Raw genomic sequence first — 21,419 nt, 5'->3', positions numbered from 1 at the left:
CGGCTGGGCTCTTGGGGAGGAAGGTGCAGGTGTCTGGGCAGGGGGGCCCTACGGCTGGGCTCTCAGGGTGGGGGGGAGAAGGTGTGGGTGTCAGATCCTGTGGCTGGACTCGGGGGGCGGGGGGTACAAGTGTCTGAAAGGGGCCTGGCGGCTGGGCTCTGGGGGAAGAGGGTACAGGTGTCTCGGCGGGGGGGGCCGGCGGCTGGGTTCTGAGGGAAGAGGGTGCAGGTGTCTGCGCCAGGAGGGCTCCGCAGCTGAGCTCTGGTGAGGAGGGGGTGCGGGTGTCTGGGCTGGGGCCATGGCTGGGCTCTGCAGGGATGGGGTGTAGGTGTCTGGCCCCGCAGCTAGATTCTGGGGGGAAGGGGCAGAGAAACAGGGTTGTCATATGGATTTCTTTAACTCTCTACTCCTGGGGGGAATCTTTTTGTTGTTGTTGTCTGTATTGTTGCAGAGGTAGTTGCTAATAGGTATTTTGAAGTAAATTACCAAAATAATTGAAACTGGCATAATTATATAGTGTTATTTTGACACATAAAATTTGCAGAATTTTAAAATATTGTGCACAGAATTTTTAGTTTTTTGGCACAGAATTCCCTTGTAGGATATTGGCTGAAGAAAAGGCTATGTCCTGTTGCCCTACTATGTAGAAAAAGGTGGAATGCTAATAGTCTGTAAAGTAAATACATAAATAAATAAATAAAATATAAAATTGGATCCAGAACTTGTTCTCCATTTAATCCATACAGCGACATTGACAGGAAATCAAAACTTGATCTACAGTCAGGACCGTCTACAGATGTTTCTAAAAAGTAAATACTGTGATTCATATTTAATTTCTATGTATAAAACCAGTGGCTTCATTAAATACATTATGCATTGAAATACAACTATAAACATTTTTATGGTGTATAACTTTGCATACTTGTTAGTACCCAAAATAAGATTACCCGGTATTTTTCTTGTTTTACTATAAATAATGAGAATAGTCACTGCTGAAATACACTCATTCTTTCTCCTGTAAAATCAGCTCAGATCTCAAGTCACTGAGTTCGCTGGTCTCACCCTGTGTTGCTGCAATATTGTAACCAAGCTAATGCACTCTATAAATATTGTGTCCAACTCTGGGATTAATTTTATATCCTAAGGCTCTCCTTTATGTCTGTTCAATTGTTTGCCATCGTATATGCATGCACAATTGCATGAAAAATAAATCCGAGAATATCTAATTAATTTTTTTAAACCTGAATCATATGTAATTCATTATTATAAATAATTGCAACTAGATTTTGATTTAAATACCTGTGTGTATTCTTATATATTCTGTTGATATTTGCTCACTGTAATCTTGTTTTGCAGTGCTGATGGGTTTTTAATGCTTTTCTCTTTGGATTAGTTCTGACAACAGTATTTATTAGGGCTGTCAAGCGATTGAAAAACTAATCGTGATTAATCGCACTGTTAAATAATAGAATACTATTTATATAAATATTTTTGGATGTTTTACAGATTTTCAAATACATTGATTTCAATTACAACGCAGAATACAAAGTGTACCGTGCTCACTTTATATTTTTTATAAATATTTGCACTGTACAAATAAGAGTATTTTTCAGTTCACCTAATACAAGTACTATAGTGCAATCTCCTTCTCATGAAAGTTGAACTTACAAATGTAGAATTATGTACAAAAAATAACTGCATTCAAAAATAAAACAATGTAAAACTTTAGAGCCTACAATTCCCTCAGTCGTACTGCTTGTTCAGCCCATCACTCAGACAAACAAGATTGTTTACATTTGCAGGAGATAATGCTGCCTGCTTCTTCTTTACAATGTCACCTGAAAGTGAGAACAAGTATTTGCATGGTACTGTTGTAGCCAGCGTTGCAAGATATTTACATGCCAGATGCTCTAAAGATTCAGATGTCCCTTCATTCTTCAACCACCATTGCAGAGGACATGCGTCCATGCTGCTGATGTGTTCTGCTCAATAACGATCCAAAGCAGCGCAGATCAACACTTATTCATTTTCATCATCTGAGTCAGATGCCACCAGCAAAAGGTTGATTTTCTTTTTTGGTGGTTTGGGTTTCCGCATCAGTGTGTTGCTCTTTTAAGACTTCTGAAAGCATGCGCCACACCCCATCCTGATCAGATTTTGGAAGGCACTTCAGATTCTTAAATCTTGGGTTGAGTACTGTAGCTAGCTTTAGAAATCTCACAGTGGTACCTTCTTTGCATTTTGTCAAATCAGCAGTGAAAATGTTCTTAAAACGAGCAACATGTGCTGGGTCATCATCCGAAACTGCTATAACATGAAATATATGGCAGAATGCGGGTAAAACCATAGACCAGGAGACATACATGAAGGGGCATATGAATATTTAGCATATCTGGCGTGTAAATACCTTTCAATGCCGGCTACAAAAGTGCCATGTGAACATCTGTTCTCACTTTCAGGTGACATTATAAATAAGCGGGCAGCATTATCTCCCATAAATGTAAACAAACTTGTCTGTCTGAGCGATTGGCTGAACAAGAAGTAGGACTGAGTGGACTTGCAGGCTCTAAAGTTTTACATTGTTTTGTTTTTGAGTGCAGTTATGTAACAACAACAAAAATCTACATTTGAAGTTGCGCTTTCATGACAAAGAGATTGCACTATGGTTCTTGTATGAGGTGAATTGAAAAATACTATTTTATCATTTTTACATTGAAAATATTTGTAATAAAAATAGCAAGTGAGTACTGTACACTTTTGTATTCTGTGTTGTAATTGAAATCAATACATTTGAAATGTAGAAAAACATCCAAAATATCTAATAAATTTCTATTGGTATTCTGTTGTTTAACAGCGTGATTAAAACTGCAATTAATCGTGATTAATTTTTTTAATCATGTGACTTAACTGCAACTAATCAATAGCCCTAGTATTTATATAAACTTGTGTTTTCAATCTTGGACTAGAAACTAGATCTACAGCTCTGGCCAAGATACACTGTGAGGGTGGGGATGAGGGGGCAGAGGTGGCTCTAGACCACTTTCCAGTTGTCTTACCCTGGGATTGGCTAAAGGCTGGCCTTGCCTGCAGTGTAATTTGCAACTTTAGGGCTTCTTTAAATTACACCTGGCTAATTATAGCTCCAAGCAATCTACAGCTGAGGATTGCCAGATGGCTGAGATGCTCCAACCATGCTCCTATTCTGAGGGAGGGGCATGCTGTAAAACCACTATACCCACCCTCTGTGGGAGCCCCAAAGTGCTGGGTTTCTGTGTTCTGCTCTCTACCACCAAAACAGCATAAATCCACTACTTATGATCTGGCTCCTTATTTTCCATTTAAATAATTTTTTTCTTTACTTTCCTGAACTGTTTGCCACTTCAGATTTTCAGTTTTGTTAATATTTTTAATTCCAGTTGTTGCATATTTAGACTGCTTCTCATTGGTATCTGAACATTACTGTTTATCACATTATATAGAGAGTGATTCATGGAAGAAATTCATAGAAGTTAGAGACTTAGATGCTGTCTAAGGCTATTATATTTAATCACCTAGTTTATTTCTCTGCCAATGCAGAGTTGTGCTTTATTGTGCATTTATAATGTCGGGTTTTCTTTAAAATTTAATGTTAAAATTTCAAATGGAAGTGGCCTATATCCAGACAAAAATGTGTACGTAAAATATCACTCTGATAGCCAAATACATGTTTCAAACTAAAAAAAGGAATAAATTACGTTTCTTAAATTGTGGAAAGAGGAGGGATGCAGATCCAAAAAACATTAGTCCAGTGAGGACTTTGCTGTTCCTCCATGGTTTTTTTGTTTGTTTGTTTTTAAAGCTGTTAGGTAAATAATTTGGAAAGTAGCTATCGTATCTTTGACAGTCACTGAAATTTAAAAATGTTTACGTGAAAGTTTCAGTGTCAATTCGTTAGGTAGCCAGTAAAATTGTAATAATGCTTTAAAAAGATCCCAACTCTTGGGGTATATCTTTAGTGAAGATTTCACTCAGGTGGCTGGCACCCGGGATTGCCTACCTCTGGTGTCAGAAGCCACACTGCAAAGCCATAACTGAGTTACTGTGTCTTCACTGGTGCTGCACTCACTACTCCTGGGGAATTCTGCACCAAAAAATTAAAAATTCTGCCTATTTTATTTGTCAAAATAACAGAATATAATCTCTCTGGTTTCAATTATTTCAGTAATTTATTTAAACTACAATACAATGGATGGAGAATGAGAGTGGGGAGCATTGGAGGAAATCCCCAGCCCCCCTTGCCTAATAGTAATGTAGCTAGGTTTGACCCTTTGTTTCTAGTTATTAGTCAACAAATATATGCAACCATATGCTCAGTGTTACATCGTAGGCAACTGAAGGGCAAGTGAGGGCTGGGGAAATCAAACTCACAATTTATATTGGCTATTGACCATCTTCAGAGAGGTCAGTAGCAAACAGTTAATGGAGCACATTTTTTCAGTCCAAAAATTTAGACCAGTTCTAATCACTGAAACACCATAAGCATTTATAAAACCATACTGTCCTTTTTACACCAGACTGGCAATGTAAAGGAGCCTTACAACTTTTACCCCTGTTTTATACTCCTGGGGGAATTCACAAAGACAATGGGAACAATTCACTAAGCAGGCAGGCTGCTACATTCTGCTCTGACTGAGGGGACAGAGCCTGCCCCACACCTACCTCCTCAGAAACACGCTGAAGCCCTGCTCCTCCATGCCAAGTGTGCCGCAATAGAGAGCGAGAGGGACAGTGACACCCCCTGCCAACAATGATTTATGTCTCTACTGGGTGCCCAAACCAACCTGCCTGCGCTGCCGGAGAGGGGCGCGTGGCCACTCTTGTGCCTTCCCTTTGCTTCCATGTCAGAAGTCATTTTTCTGCAGGAAGCAAGTAAATCTGCGGGGGGCATGAATTCTGCGCATGCGCAGGGACGCAGAATTCCCCCAGGAGTAACTCACCCATGTGTGTCATTAAGTCATCTGGGGCATATCCCATAATTCGTTGTGCAGCAGTAAGCTGAGCTGCTCTGATTCTTTCCCAGTGAATTGTGGAAGACCTTGACTATCCTGGGCATGCAGGGGGAATTGTGGGAAGGCATTGAAGGACTGTCAGCACACAAGTGATTTAGACTGTCTTCATTGCAAAGCGGGTGGGTTACCTCCAGGTAGCTTTGGTTGAAAGCGCCACCGTTCTCAGATTAAAGGGTTTTGTGTGTGGACAGGAGAAGGAATTAGGGGCCATGCCTGAATCAGAGCTTGTGTTAACTCTGCAATGATGACATACTCATGATTTCATTTCAGGTAAAACTTTCCCCTGGGTTGAAGAAGCTGTTTGTAGTAACAGCAGTAAGTGCAGTTTCTGTAATTTTTCTGGCCCATCATTTTAAAAGAAAACGTGGAAAGAAAAACACAAAAGTGTCACCATGGGAGCCAGGCCATCTTGTATTAGAATGTACTAAAACAGCTGCATCAGAAAAAGGTACATGAGAGAACCAAAGAAGCCTTTTTTCTTCTCTTAAATAAACCTTTAAATACTATGTAATCAAACTCAAGACAGATTTTTCTTTAATTTTGGAAATAAGGAAACTTTGTGTAATTCTAATGTATTTAAAGAAAATAACAAAATAGACAAGAGTAACAACAAAAATTAGAACACTATAATAACTCAGGCAGGCATTGCTCTGAAAGCTAATGTTTTAATTATAATCTCTGCAAATAAAATCTCTTTTAATCAGAAGCTTTTTGAGAGCTAATAGTTACTGCTAAGTTTCCAACAGTTCTGAAGATATATCTTGAATATTGATAGAAGTATTTTTGATATCTTTTAAGAGCAAATAGTTTTAATATTGTGCTCATTCTTGCAGGTATTTTGATACTTTTATATGTAAACATCAAATTCGGAAGATAAGATTAATGGTTCAAGTTTTCATGAGACATAGTGAATAATTAGATAAAATTCAGAGCTGAACACCTGCTGATATAATAAATGTTTCTGGTTGCAGAAGCTTTTAAAATTAGTCTCTCTGTTTATTAGGTTCCAGTTGTTCCAGTAGCAGACAAAACTTGACTCTTTCTTTGAGTTCAGCCAAAGAAAAAGGATCTCAGTCTTGTGTTTATGCAAATGGAGGACTTTTCAGTAAATATTCTGGTTCAGTACAAAGTTTGGCCTCGGTAAGTATTAGCTGTTCTTAAGGATCTGTTATACAGTAAACTGAATAAACTGCTGAACTTTAATTTTCACTGCCTATCATGAATGCACACAATGATTCTCTTGAGCTGAAAATGTCTGGCTGTATGGGCTGCACAGCCTCAGAAGGCTAGAGATGCTGGGTGCACAGTAGAAAGACCCAGGTGTGGTGAAGGTTAGCTTCTCTTCTACATAGGAGCGAGCTAAGTTCCACATGAGAACAGCTTTGAAGGTGGGGGAGGAGCTCTCATAAATCCTCTGTTTGCTGTGTATATCTCCCTCTGGACATGTCCTTTACTTTTTTGTGCTAGCACAGCTCAGAGGAGGTCATACAAACCTGGTGTTGGGTAGCTCGGAGCAGTGGGAAGAGGACTTGTTCTTCTTTGAGTGCTGATCTCTATGGGTATTCGCTGTGGGTGTGGATGCCCCTGGGACCAGAAATTCTTTAATAGCAATGTCATAACGGGTTGTGCAGACTGACCACCTCTCCAATTCCTTTTCTGCTGCTTGGGATCTGGGATTCATTGGGATGGAAACTCCTGTGTCCGTTTTCTATTCTTCAGCATTCTGTTGTTTGAATCCGTAAATATTGTAATTAGTTTTTAGTGTTAGTCAGTTGGGAATCGGGGGTGGGAATTCCCCGTCCTTTGTTTCCCCCATGATTTTGGGCATCTATTATGACCAAAGATCCAGGCATTAAGCCTTGCCTGGCCTACCCCTGGGTCCTTGCTGTGAGCAACCCATGAGAGAGCTGCCTGTATTGCCTTCAGGGAAGCTCATGTCCCCTCGAAGTGCAGCATCTGCTGCACTTTCCCTTTGTGTACCAGGCAATCTCATGAATTCAGGATCCAGGGACAATTTATGGAGCTCTCCACGAGGCCCTGTTTGGATCCAGCTCCCTCCCGCTACCCTTCCACCTATCTGGAGCCATCAGGTGGCACTCTTATCTAGTACTAGTGGTTTGGAGTCCTCCTCCAAGTACAGGAACTCCAGAAGCAGAAATACAAGCAAGACAAAGGCAAGAGGCCCCTCAAGAAGAGTGACAAATCCCTGCATGAAGCTTCAAAAAATAGATCTGCCTTGCCACTTCCTCCAGCACCGCTCAAGATTCCATGCCCTAGAGTGGAATATTTTTCACTGTATAGCAGTAGTGCCTAGTGAACCTGTAAAATATCCAATAAAACACAAGGCTAGAGATCAAGATTTATTTTTTTAAACTTGTTTTTCATATGGTTTTACAATCAGTCAAACTTAGTTTTGAAAACTAACCATTACAGATTGCTGATTATATTCTTGTTGTAGTAATGGATTATTACTGATTAAATTTTGTCCTGCATTTGAATTTCCTAGTGAGACTGAGTATTAACACTTCTATTATATCATTTTTAATACTTGATTGTGGTGTCATGAAAAGCAATTAACGTTACTCTTGGCCTGAAAAGAGCCAATACTTGGTTATACTTTTTGAAATGTAATCTGTTACAGTAACTAGTTATAATAAGGGCTATTTAGTGCACTGCACCAGAAAATAATTATTATTAAAGTACCCTTTGTTTAACAAAGCACCTCACTTTTTTAGGTCCAAAGTGTCACCTCCTCTCACAGTTGTGCTTGTGCCAATTCCAGTTCCTGGGACAAAGCAGATGAAGATATTAAACTTGTAAATATTCCAGTGACCACACCTGAAAACTTATACTTGATGGGTAGGTTATAATAATATGTGGTATGTTGCAGTACTGTGTTTTTGCTAGCCACTTTCAGATGCTTTAAAATTTGAACAGATTACCAGTGACTCCGTCACAATATTTTCATGATATGCTTCCAAGGCCTCCTAAAAGCTTGGTTTTTTTTACTTATTCTAGACAAAGTACCTCCTATAGACAGATATCCATGAATTCTTATTTTACCGAAAGCCAATAAATTAGGTTTATAGAAACTAATCAATTGGAATTAAGATAGGCACTGAGATTTTTAATTAGAGCCGTGTGAATAACGTTTGTTTGGTCCACTGGCAATTCTGAAAAAATCTTAATAAATAAATGGTTTTGGGTCGAACTGAAAACAAAATTATTTGACAAATCAAAAAGTCAAGAGATTTTGTTTTGGGTTGAATGAAATGATATGAAATGTTCCAATTTTTGACAATTTGTAAAGGTTTTCGACTAACTTTTGATAACCTTGAAAGAAATTTCAAACCAAAAAGTAGTTTTGAAATGAAAAATTAAAACTTTGCTTTTCAACGTTTAGAATGTTGTTGTTCTTGACGTAGTTTGGCAAAAACAACGTACATTCATGAAATGTTTCAGCATCAAAAAAATCTGTATTTTTATTTTTTTTGGCTGAAAAAAGTTCAGCCAAAATTTTTCACCCAGCATTTTAATTTTAATTAATTTAGAAAGGGAAATCTTTCCCAGATATGACATGCATTTTTTTAAAAGATGAAGTAGACAATATATGTTTGTTACATTAACAGATTGGTAGTTAATATAAAATTCTGTAACTAAGTAGGAGAGAGATTCTTACTGAACTCCTATGTGCTTTGTTTTAATCATAAATTACCTCTTGTAATGAACTTAATTAAATTATTAGCAATTCCAACATTATTTCCTTAAAACAACATTTCCACGTGTACTATAATTAATCTTATTTTTTGCGTGTGGTTAGTTGTGGACAGTGAAATGTCCAGAGGATTGCAGAGGATTTCTGTTGATGTAATGGAAGTGTTCATGATCTCCTGTAGGTATGGAGCTTTTTGAAGAGGCACTACGTCGATGGGAGCAGGCACTGACTTTCCGTAGCAGACAGGCTGAAGATGAAGCAAATTGTAGTTCCATCAAACTAGGAGCAGGAGATGCCATTGCAGAAGAGAGTGTAGAAGTGAGTATTATATACACTACAGTATATAGTTGTAGCATAGCCAAATGTCTGAAAATATTTGAGTAACAGAGCTCAGCTTCTACTGCAGCTGCTGAAACTTCTTCTGAATATCTGCAGTTGGAGGACTTTTTCTCTTTTTTCCTCCACCTCACCCTTTTGCCCCAACATTAGCCTGTTTTTAGCCATACAGACAATTGTTGCTCCATTAGCATTCATCCTGGAAGATATTATCAAACCACCACACAATCAGAGGTGTATCGGCATTCCCTGAACCAGTTCTCTGCAGCACATCCATTGGTCATTTCCTCCCTAAGCGTAAAGGAAAACTCTGTGAGATGGGATAGGGGCTCAGTACAAACGGCTCCTGGGAGGGAGAACTAATTGATGAACATGCACAATGTAATACAATTAAACTTTGTTCCCCTTGCCCATAAAACTCTATCCTAAAATGCCTGATAGTAAAGTAATCTCAATCACCATGGTGTTCATCATCACTAGTGCAGTAAATATCAGGAATGATAATTTCATTCAGCTTACAAAGATTTTTTTTTTTTAAATGCTGGTTTTATTTTACTTATGCCTAATAAGGTGCATCTGTAACCAGTAGGGCAAGTATTTTAGATGCCTGAGCTCTTTGACAATGTCTGTTGAACTTTTTTACTGCATAGTTAATGGGGTACTGTGAACTCTTTGAAGGCTTAATATTTTTAGTGTTTTAAAAAGAAGTAGTTTAGAAAGAAACGTGATTTTCTGTTGAGTACAGTATAATTTAATTCTGCTTGCAGGATATCATTAGTGCTGAATTCATTCATAAGCTTGAATCCCTGCTTCAAAGAGCTTATCGTCTTCAGGAGGAGTTTGAGGCAACCCTTGGGGCATCTGATCCTTCTTCCCTAGCTAATGATATTGGTGAGTTCTTCTATCTTTATATTTTTATCATTCTTAACATGATCATCCAGACGGTTTAAAAAAAAAACAAAAAACCAAAGACCCAATTAACAGAAATATACTGAACAGTAAATGGACCATCTACACTACAGAATTCAATTTTTATCCCATTATCTGGCTTTGTATAATTGCATGTCATTTGGTTCAATCTCCAAACTTTACCCATCTTTATAAATGGGCTCAGGAAGAGTATTTTTCTGGTATATTTATATTTCTCAATGTTCCAGGATTTCTGAACCTCAAAATATATTATTATAATATTTGTAGAATAAGAATATATGGACCTTAAAGTTTGAGTCTATTTAAATTGGCTAGGTAAGATGATACTTATAATGGGGTGATATGGGTTCTCTGAACTTTCTGAACTGCTAACAATAATTCCTGAAATTTTATTTAGAACTTGGGAGAGTGCAAGGATTGCAAGAAAATAATCATGGCATAGACCTACAAAAAATGAAAGAGATGAAATTTTGTAATTATCCACACACAAATCTGTCCTAAATCCCTAATAAATTCCATAAAATTGTCTTATGGATTACCTCCCCTTCCATTTGTGATCACATAACAACCCTGTGGTAACTACAAGAACTGGAGCAATATTAGGAGTGTTTCTATTTTAGCTGTCTTTTTTTTTTTAAGGGAGAAAGTTAATCCCACACTCTTGCTCATCACTTTACCTGTCCTGTTCCTTTTCCCTTTCTCTCCTGCACATGCATTAGTGTTAATTTCAAAAATTATCAGACACGAAAAAAGATTTTAAATAAAAGATTCAGGGGGGTTAACTCCCCTGCCCACTTCCAGTGTGTGCACAATACCTACAACAGCATTGCAAACATTTTTAAGGTTCCATCATCTCTTCTCCTTCGCAGGCTTAATGTTGGAGCAAAGAAGATGGGAGGACAGGAAAGCAGATAGCAGACTGACCCGTTTTTCACAAGTAGGGGAGGAGTTAGCAGAAAAAGCATAGCAGCTCTGCTGTTGCCCTCCCTCCCTGTGAAAAAGGTACTGACTGCTGCTTCTTTCCCCTCTTTTCCCAAAATTTTTTGTCAGCTCCTGAGGGGAAGAGCTCTGCTGCCTCCTGTAGTAGCCATGATTGGGTGCTCTTCCCCAGAAGGTAGGAAAGGCTATAAAAATTCAGTTTAGGCTTCAAATTGGCATACAGTCTCCTGGATGGGGTCCATCGGGGAAGGGGGGGTGAGAGAGAGAGAGAAATAATTACACACGCAAAAACTAGGTTAAAGAACATTATTAAGGTTGCAAAATCCAACACTCATAAATTAGGAAATGGCAGAATTAAGGTTTGGAACCTTAATTTGGCCCTGTTGTGGATATGCACTGTGATAAATCTTTAATTACATGAGCCCATATTATATTTTTCCACAAGTCCCCTGCCTCAATCAGTACACAGAATGGATGGTGCTCAATGAGCAGCTATTTGGTATTTTGTGTTACTTGCATAGTTCAGTGTGTGGCCCCAGAATTTATTTAGTCCCATTATTCAAACCCTGTTCTAAAGGCAGTATTATTAATTTCCTCATGGGCTTTTCTATGGTTCTCATCGCTAATATCCGAGTGCTTCACAAATACTAATTAATCTTCACAATACCCCTATGAGGTGAGAGGATGGTATTATCCCCGTATTACAGATGGAGCTTTGAGGCACGGAGGTTATGGTCAGAAGTATCCACTAATGTTGGGTGCCCAATTTGAGATACTTCAAGAGTACTTAAGGTTGTAAAGCACTTTATATATTTAGGCATGGCTTCCATAGACTTCAGTTGCAGCTGCAAGAGCCCAGTGTTTCTGCAAATTAGACCCCAGCGTCTCAAGTCAGACACTCAGAAAATGAAGAACATATAATTAGTGAAAAGCTTGTGAAAAGTTTGTGACATGCCTAGCATCATGTAGGAACTCTGTGCCAAGGGCAAGGATAGAATCCATTTCTCCAGGGCAGCATTAAACTGTCTTAAGTAGGAAACTGTCCTTTTTCTTCCTTCAGTCGCCTGCCTCATTCACTATACACCTTCCAATTTCTGTAACAAATGAAGCAAGAGTCTCACAGACAGCAGCCTCAACCCTGGTTTATCCCCAAAGCACGTCTGTCCTGTGCACTGAATGAGGCAGAGGTCCTGTGGAGGAAAAAGTAGTATGTGATCATATAATGAAAGACTGTATCCTAATGCAAGCGCACAAGAGGGCGAAACTGAGGTTGCACAGGCAACCTAAATTCTGGCATTTCCTAACATTTGAGTGTTTGACTTTGCAGCCTTAACATTCTTAACATAATTTTTTTGTGTGTGTGCAGTTTCCTAGGCTTTCTAAAAAGCCAACTGACAAAAACTATTTTGTCACGTGGCAGGGTGGATCCTTTAGAACATACAGACCTCTGCCACTTGAGCTGGTAGAGCAACTAAGAGCATTAGGGTGACCAGACAGCAAGTGTGAAAAATGGGGATGGGGATGGGGGGTAATAGGAGCCTGTATAAGAAAAAGACCCCAAAATCGGGACTGTCCCTATAAAATCGGGACATCTGGTCACCCTAAAGAGCATTAATAGGCTATTATCCTTGGATAGACTAGTATTAGATGGTAATGCGAGAGAGCCTTTGCCAGAGGACTTTTCACAGATGTTTGCTGACAAAGGAATGGTGAGACTCAGGAAATTTTAGGTTCCATTCGAGGCTCTGAAGGGGAATGTGCTGTACTAGGCACAGGGTCTTCTGCCCTGTCCCTTCCAACCTGTCTTATTGCCATTCTCTTCACCAAGCCATTTCACTTTGGGCTCCTTAGGCTTCTTGTCTCAGTGTCATCCCATCTTCCCTCTTGCCCCTTTCTCATTTCCTGTTTTCCATCGGATCATAGTCCCTGTTTCGATCCCTGGGCTCCTAGTCAAATCAGGTTTCCTATTCTCTTTGCCCATCCAGTTATCAGTTCTTCGCCTGTATCCTGGCTCCTCCTCAGATGTCTCCCCTCACCCTAGTAGTTCCCACCCAGTCCCAGTCTCCCCCTACCCAGGTCCCAGTCTAATGCCCAACCAGTCCTACCCCCCCCCCTTTCCTTTTCCCTTCTCTTCCCTCCTCCCTCCAAAAAAAAACCTATCTCTTCTCCCCTTTGCATTTGAATCAGGCAGCTTCCTCTCTCCTTCCTGGGCATCAGCTAGGGGGCACAAAAAGTAGAGGAAATGCTGTCCCCCTGTTCTCAGGACCCAGCCCTGGCCCAGGCCACAGCAGCTCAGAGCTGCCATTGCAGGGAAAATCCTGCCCAGCCGTGAGCTGAAGCATGCCAGTGTGGATGGAACCTTAGGAGATTTTCTCTGTCAACCCTATTAAGTCTGATCATGTGTGAACTGTAGTTATTTCAAAGGCTTATAATTTTGCCAAACTTGGGGGGGATTTTCACAGCGATGGACAAAGAGATGTCCCTGACACAAAGGCCTCCTGATCTAAAATGGGTAATTGCCAATTACTTAATGCAAAACAAATCTTACATTTGTTAGCTTTAACTTTGAACATCGCCAGGGGGCAGTACTTTTCATCTGTTAACCCTGCTGATATTCTATAACCACTAAATATAGCTCTTAGTAACATGGGAGTTTAAATTTAGGTCAAAGTTAGCTTTCTGGCATGTTTTTTTACACCTGTTACCGTAACTCATAAAGCAGAAAGGGGTATGGATGTTACATTTCGAGGCCTGAAATCAGTCATATAAATTTCCTTTGGCACAAGGTTCCCATGCATATCAGCTGTTGTGTCAGTTTACTTGTAACTTCTTCTTTCCTGCAAACTCAAGTTTTAAACATTGATTACAAAGTAGTAATTTTCTAAGGACTGAGTTAATATGATATCTTTTAATCTGTTTAATTATAGCTGTGATTAAACACATTTAAAAGACTTCATTTCTAAGACAGACTTTTTAAAAATTGATGTTCCATTGTTTGTGTCAAATTCATTAATTGTTTACTAAGTGTCCGAGTAACTGCATTTTTTTCAAATGTTCATTCTGTAGCTCCCTTGAGGGAGAGTTTCAGTTGCCTGATGCAACTTATTATGAATTTTATTTATGCTGGGAAAACAACCAATAAAGCATTTTGATAGGTAGTGCTGGCTAGCCATGTTGTTGCTATGATTTTTTTGTTGGTATCTTAAATTCATGGTCTGAACAGCCAGTTTTAACTTGAGAAGAATGTTTCAATCTCTCCAGTCAAACTAAAAAATATTGTTTCAGAAAAGTTATGGCATTTCTTGTGGAGTAACCTGCAAGGATTTATTGTGGCAAATATTTTTGTTCAAGATTTTCTTTACATATAGAAGATAAACAAATTCATTATCTGATGTAACTTATTTTGATGTTAGATATGGCTAGTCACTATACTGTATAGTCTGATATTTAAAGATATTAAATAGAATGAAATGATAATTAGATCCAATTTTCTCATGTTAATTTTTTGTTGTAGCTTTTTGGGGAAGGATCAGGGAGGGGTAGAACAGAATGGAGAAGGTTGGAGACTCTGACAGACACTAATTCCTGTCTTCTCCCTTGTCAGGGAATCTGACCTCAATAAACCTCGTGAGAGAAATCTATCGGTGCACTTAACTTCCACTTGGTTTTATACTTGCAACCTTACTATAAAAATTGCCCCAAGCCAGGACAAAGGGCCTGATCTGCCTACCATAGAGGTCAGTGGGAGTCAGATCAGACCTTAAATGCACAATCTTCCTGTAAAGTGTTATGAATGTGATGTGTGAATCTTCCCTGATGTGAATGTATAATATGGAACCTTGTATGGAATGATTTAAACCAGCAGTTCTCAAACTGTTGGGACCCCTAAGTGGGTCGCAACCCCATTTTAATGGGGACACCAGGGCTGGCAAAAAAACTTGCTGGGGCCTGGGGCCGAAGTCCGAGCCCCACTCCTCAGGGCCGAATCCTGAGGGCATCAGTCCAGGGTGGTGGGGCTCAGGTTTCAGGCCCCACACCTAGGGCTGAAGCCCTTGGGCTTCTGCTTTGGCTCCCTGCCCTAGGTGGTGGGGCTTTTTGGCTTTGGCCCCCATGCGGGGCAGTGAGGCTCGGGAAGGCTTAGGCTTCAGTTCCCCATCCTGGGGTCGTGTAGTAATTTTTCTTGTCAGAAGGGGGTCGCGATGCAATGAAGTTTGAGAACCTGTGATTTAAACTATTCATGGTTAGTAACCTTTTCTGATTCTTATCATTACTACTTAGCAGCAGTAGCCGTTACATTGTAATTTATGTAAATAATTTTACCTTTTTTATATATTTTTCCTGTATGTTTTTGTATAGGGGAAAAAGATTATGTACAATTTGTAAATTTTCTCATAATCCTTCAGTGCTTCATATATTGTTGGTGCTTTTAGAATCTATTTGTCAAAAGAATTAAATCTAAATAGTAGGGCTGTCAATCACAGTTAACTCAAGCAATTAACTCAAAACAAATTAATCCAATTAAAAAAATCACTATCACAGTTTTAATTGCACTGTTAAACAATAATAGACTACCAATTTAAATTTATTATAAATATTTTTGGATGCTTTCTACATTTTCAAATATATTGATTTCAATTACAACATAGAATACCAGATGCACAGTGCTCACTTAATATTATTGATTACAAATATTTGACTGTAAAAAAGAGAAACAAAAGAAATAGTATTTTTCAATTCACCTCAGGCAAACGTTGTAGTGCAATCTCTTTATCATAAAAGTGCAATTTACAATTGTACAAGTCCACTCAGTCCTATTTCTTGTTCAGCCAATCACTAAAACAAACAAGTTTGTTTACTTTTACGGGAGATAATGTTGCCCGCTTCTTATTTACAATGTCACCTGGAAGTGAGAACAGGTGTTCACATGGCACTGCTGTAGCTTGTGTTACAAGGTATTTATGTGCCAGGTATGCTAAACTCTTGTATGCCACTTCATGCTTCAGCCACCATTCCAGAGGACATGCTTCCATGCTGATGGCACTCGTTTTTTTTTGTTTTTTTTTTAAAAAGCATTATTAAATTTGTGACTGAACTCCTTGGGGGAGAATTGTATGTTTCCTGCTCTGTGGTTTTAGCCACATTCTGACATATATGTTGTGTTATGGCAGTCTTGGATGACGACCCAGCATATGTTGTTCAATTTAAGAACACTTTCCTTGCAGATTTGACAAAACGCAAAGAAGGTACCAATGTGAGATTTCTAAAGATAGCTACATCATCCTCTTTACAAAGACATAATGATCTCAAAAAAGCTATTGCTTCTGAAATAGTAATATATATAGTTGAGCTTGCTTAAATGTTTCCATTCTAAAGGGCTTCTTTCTTTACTTATAACTTTCTCAAACTTTCACTTTTCAGGCTTTTCTAATCTCTGCTCAGGGCGAATTTGTCATTCTGGAAAGTCAGAATAAAAACATGTTATATGTTAAGAACAAAGACAACAGAGGGGGTAAAAGCTGTCATTAAATATATAATATTTTTTTTTGGCGCAAAATATTTAGCTATTTATTGTGTGTGAGAAGAAAGCTGAAATGCAGCACAAATTGTTTGTGGTTTGGATATGTCTATTTCAGTGGTCTGGGATTAATCCATTTTGATTTGATCAGATTGCAAGTTATTTAATGTACTTTTTGCCTGTGCATTCATTTGTTTAATAAGTTAAATAAAAATTTCCCAACATTGTTGTAGCCCTGTATGCTTGCTTAATTAAGATGACAGGAATTTTTGCTGGGGCAAAAAAAATGTTAACCCTGTCATTCAGTGCACAAGTGTAGATGGAATGAAGTAGGGTGCTAGAGAAAGAACCCTCCTTCGTTCAATACATGTGTTGGAGAGGCTTGCCTCACTCCCTATTATTCTTGTGAGAAAGTGCAATGTATTCAGGCCCCAATTCAGCAAACTACTTGAGCATGTTTAAGTCATGTGTCTTAAAGTTAACCATGAGCTTTGCTGAATTAGATTCTTAAAGTACATGCTCCATGAAATCAGACTTTGCAGACGCTATAAACATAATATATTTTTCAGAACTGAGTATACATACGTGCTTAAAATAGATTTGTTTGCCAAGTGATGTAATCTCCCCTCTTGGTTATGATAGACAGTGTATCTTTCGTTAAATGGGAAATAAACCAAATATATTCCCTTGGCCCTCACTACTTACCTCAGGAAGCCTGTATGCCACGGTGATATAAGATTTAGCAGTGGCAAAGGGTTTTTGCAAACGCTTCTCTCCTTATTTTAAAATATTGCTAGCACATTGCTGGCTGGAGCCCATGCCTCAATGAGTGAACATATTGTGTGGGGCTGTGCTCTTGTAGTCTCCAGCAATGAGTTAAAAATTCTTGGATGTTAATCTACCTCTCTTCCTTTTTCAAAAGATAAAAATCCCAGGACATTCTGTGTTAAAAAAGCTTTCGAAGTACTGAGTAGTTACTAGAAGGTTCTTGTCATTACTAAGCCTCTATGTTACTGATTTCCCCTCCTTGTCTGCTTATCTACCTGGGGCAGCACAGCAGAGCTCCAGGAAGGTGGCAGAGAGCTGCTTAACAGAGGAACAATAGGTAGTCCAGATTAATACCCGGATTCAGTAAGGTACTTATGCAAGTGCATAACTTTAATCATGAGACTAGTCCCATTACCAGAGCCGGCTCCAGCATTTCTGCTGCCCCAAGCAAAAAAAAAAAAAGCTGCGATCGGCGGCGGCAGTTCAGCGGCAGGTCCTTCGCTCCTAGAGGGAGTGAGGGACCTGCCGCCCCCGAATTGCCGCAGGTGCCGCCCCTCTCCCTTGGCCGCCCCAAGCACCTGCTTGTTAAGCTGGTGCCTGGAGCCGGCCCTGCCCATTACATGCTTAGTACCTTGCCTTAGGGATGAGAAGACCTTTGAACTTCAAGCCTGGTGAGAAGGATTCACTACCTAAAATCTCGGGCCTCCCTTGTGGGAGAGTGAGACTGGGAACTGGAGGAGGATGGGAGTTAACCCTAAGGGGAAAATTAAAAGTTTCTCTGAGAGGAAGCCGTGTAATTAATCTTCTTCCCTCTTCCCCTCCAAAACCACTTTTTTAGTGAGCTCTGTATCTGAATACATTAATTAACGTGCTATCAGACTGAATTTGAGTGGACAGATCACTTCATAATTGCTGAGAAACAGCTCTGCACAAAAGTAGAGGAGGGACTGGATTCCAAAGCCTGTTTTTAAATATGAAAAGAACAGCTAAGAAAAGGCAGTGACATCTGAATCAGACGATTATGTGGTATCTGGAAGTTATCATGGCACTCTGTTATAAAATTCCCAATCGACAGCCTAGATTTTTTTGAAAAGTATTCCTGGAATCCAAAGTAGAGTTTGCTGTGGCCAAAATAGATTTGATGATTTCTAGGCTACAGGAAAACAGAATGCAGAGAAGGAAGGAAGAAACAAGAATAAGCTATGTTGACAATCTATTTGAATTAACTGTGAAGGAATTAGACAAACACAGATGCCAAATCTCTGCTTTATTTAATCAAATCAAATTTAAGTATAGAAGCCAAATGATACATGAATTATTAGGCTTCAAAACAAATGAGATGGCCAAAAGCCAGTCAAATTCTTCAGTAGATGTACTGGAATTTTTGGATTGGGATTTAAGAACATTAGTCTAAAATCAGACAGGACCCACTGATTGTTGGCTTCAGTGCCTAGCAGAGGAAAAAAGCAGCACATGGACATTGTCTACCTACATAAATGTTTTAAATGTGACTTAAAGCTTGTGAAGGGAACAGGATCTTTTATGAAATAAAAACATGCTGGCAATTTGAAAGCAGGACTAAGAATTCACTCACTGGTATTGGGAGGCAACTCAGAATAAGTTATTTTATGATGTACTTCCTCTTGGAGTGCAAGACTATGTCAGACAGCAACTAATTTAGAGGTTTAGTATAGCTTAATTTGGGTTTACCAGTGTTAAATTCCAAATTTGATTGTGTGATGACAGAGTAGAAAAGTGGAATGTTAATGGCACTAAACAAACAAATGCAAAGCATTTACCATGTTGCCTGAACTCAACAAATGAGTAAGATGCTGTTATTCCAAGAACTATTCCTGTTTGTAATATGTTTTAATAGCTCCACTACTCACTCTTTCATACATTTAAAATTGTGCAGGAGGCAAAGGAAAGGTATAATTGTCTAAATTCTGCCATTGAGCTTCTTCACAGAAGTTCAGCATGATTAACTTCAAGACAGTATAGTATAAAGAATTTTATTATTCAGAGATTATGGCACTGAACACATACAAGACTAACTTCTGGGCATTAATTTACTATGCAAACATAAGAGAAAATATCACAAATATTGGTTACACATAAGTATACCATAAGAGCAAGAAGCCTTATTGAGAGTCATTGGTAGAAACTTATAACGTGCAGGTGTGAACAAACAAATGTAATTTTCAAAACAATCGAAGGAAAAGTGAGCCCCTAAAAGGCCTCATTGTGTATGGACCACAAATTACCAATTTCAGTAAAACTTGTTATATAGGTCAAGCAGAGTTAATCAGTAACAGATAGATTAAATATGATCTTGTACCTTTTCTTTATGTGGGAGTGTGAGCAGGTTTGTTTACTGAATATGGTTCTCTGAATAATCAAGGAGATGGGCCAAACTATTGTGGTGGTTTGGTCTTATTTTGAGGTTTTAGTTTTAGGTTAAATATTTAAATAACCTAAAAGAAATACTGCTATTTTATCTTTATTTGTAGATATTGGTAATTTGTCCAAGGAGCTAAAATATAATTACCTGTCAATTCAAAATATCAAACATAAGATTTTTTTTTTAAGCTTTAAACCATGAAGAATGTAGCTGTATTTGGTAACTGGTGTGACAGCCAGGCTGAGCGAGCTGTCAAGGGGGCAAGATTTTAGTCTCTTGCCCTTCTTTTGTGCTAACAACTGGAACTTTGTCAACTAAATGGGCCATTTGTGAGGAGGATATAACTTGGAGACTAGTGATTTTCTCTAAGGACTCTGGTGGGCTGCAAAGGGATGCTGTGCTGGTGATGAATGTGCTCTTAGAGAAATAAAATTTAGATAATACATGCAGATAATAGTGGTTACTTAAAATAATCCCATTGGTAACTCTGCTAAATCCTTGTTTGTTTTTGATTATTGTTACATGGCTTCATCTTCAGGGGATACCTACTGAAGATTCACAAACTTCTTCTCTCAGGCAAATATGACTTTTGAAGTGAAGTTGACCAGTTTATAGGTGAATCTTGGCAATTTTAACTTGAATGCACCAACAGCCAGTTCCTACTTGACAGGACTGATTAATTTTTTCCAAACATTTACTTAACACCTTGATTAAAACTCCCCGGAGCTGTGTTTGAATCATGATTGTTGACAAAGGTAAATGAAGTTAAAGCTAGCTTTGGGATTTTTTTTGGACTCCTAAGTGACATTGGATGCCCAAAGAGCTATGGTAATAATGACCATTTCATTTGTGACTGGCTGGAATGCTGTGCCCCATGCTGTTGAAATTGGATCTTGTTACAGTAATCGCTAAGTAGTCTCCAAGGTGCCACAAGGACTCCTCGTTGTTTTTGCTGATACAGACTAACATGGCTACCACTCTGAAAGTAATCCATTTGTGACTTCAAGGTTTGATTATTGCAGCTCATTTCTAGGTGTGAATCTACACATGGGAAAGTTGACTGATACAAAACACAGCAGCCAGTCTGCTTAGCCACATAGTTCACTGTGAGCGCATCAGCTCCAATCTCTGTACTCACCCCCCACTCTCTGCACTGGCTTCCCATTGAATAAAGTCCATTATAAGGTTTCTGTCTGGATCTTCAGAGTCGTCCAAGGGATTGGCTATAGTTACCTATCAGCTCCCCTGTCCCACCTCCTGTAACTTATCACTGCAACTATATTCCATTGGAACTATGAAACTGAGAAGCCAAGAGGACTAAATTATGAGTTCAAGTCACAGAACTTTCAGCAAGAGACTTAAACTATGCAACTTGACACTACAGATGATCGCAACAAGCCTCGTGGCATTCAGAACTAAATACAAAGCTGTGTCTCTCTGGTCTGCAGAAAGCTCTTTATGCACTAATATATACACAAAAATAACATCCCCAAACTCATCCCCAAAAACCTTATGAACCATTCTTCCACATTTCTTATACAGAGTGGGGGCTGAGAAAGATGTTTATATTTTTAAATACTTTGCAGTCTCATTATGGGACCTGTTACCCATCTGGATGTTGAGAGGACTCTGTTAATTGGAGCCAGAGCCACCCATGAAGCGTCCAGGCCCCTTCTCTTTTGAGAGTATGATGTGTCAGTGTTAGAGCATGGAAGTGCTCATGCTGTTACAGGGCCATATAAGTACATAGACATAAGGCAGATTCTA

The 21,419-nt window shown here is 38.9% G+C and overlaps 1 protein-coding gene across 3 annotated transcripts in view; it reads left to right on the top strand.

The window, feature by feature from the left end:
• The window catches only part of LOC112109812 (mitoguardin 1), a 55,059-nt gene that overhangs the window by 4,179 nt on the left and 29,461 nt on the right, over positions 1–21,419 (top strand). For all 3 annotated transcript variants that reach the window (XM_026655558.2, XM_026655559.2, XM_026655557.2), the window contains exons 3-7: positions 5,319–5,496; positions 6,052–6,188; positions 7,784–7,907; positions 8,945–9,081; positions 9,867–9,990. In XM_026655558.2, coding sequence (XP_026511343.1) covers positions 5,319–5,496; positions 6,052–6,188; positions 7,784–7,907; positions 8,945–9,081; positions 9,867–9,990 — 700 coding nt within the window. The remainder of the gene's footprint in view (positions 1–5,318; positions 5,497–6,051; positions 6,189–7,783; positions 7,908–8,944; positions 9,082–9,866; positions 9,991–21,419) is intronic.

This window comes from Terrapene carolina, unplaced genomic scaffold, assembly GCF_002925995.2.
Source record: "Terrapene carolina triunguis isolate 2854851 unplaced genomic scaffold, T_m_triunguis-2.0 Scaffold210, whole genome shotgun sequence".
Classification (NCBI taxonomy): domain Eukaryota; kingdom Metazoa; phylum Chordata; order Testudines; family Emydidae; genus Terrapene; species Terrapene triunguis.
The sequence above is the reverse complement of the archived record's forward strand: the minus strand, read 5'-3'. Positions and strand labels throughout refer to the sequence as shown.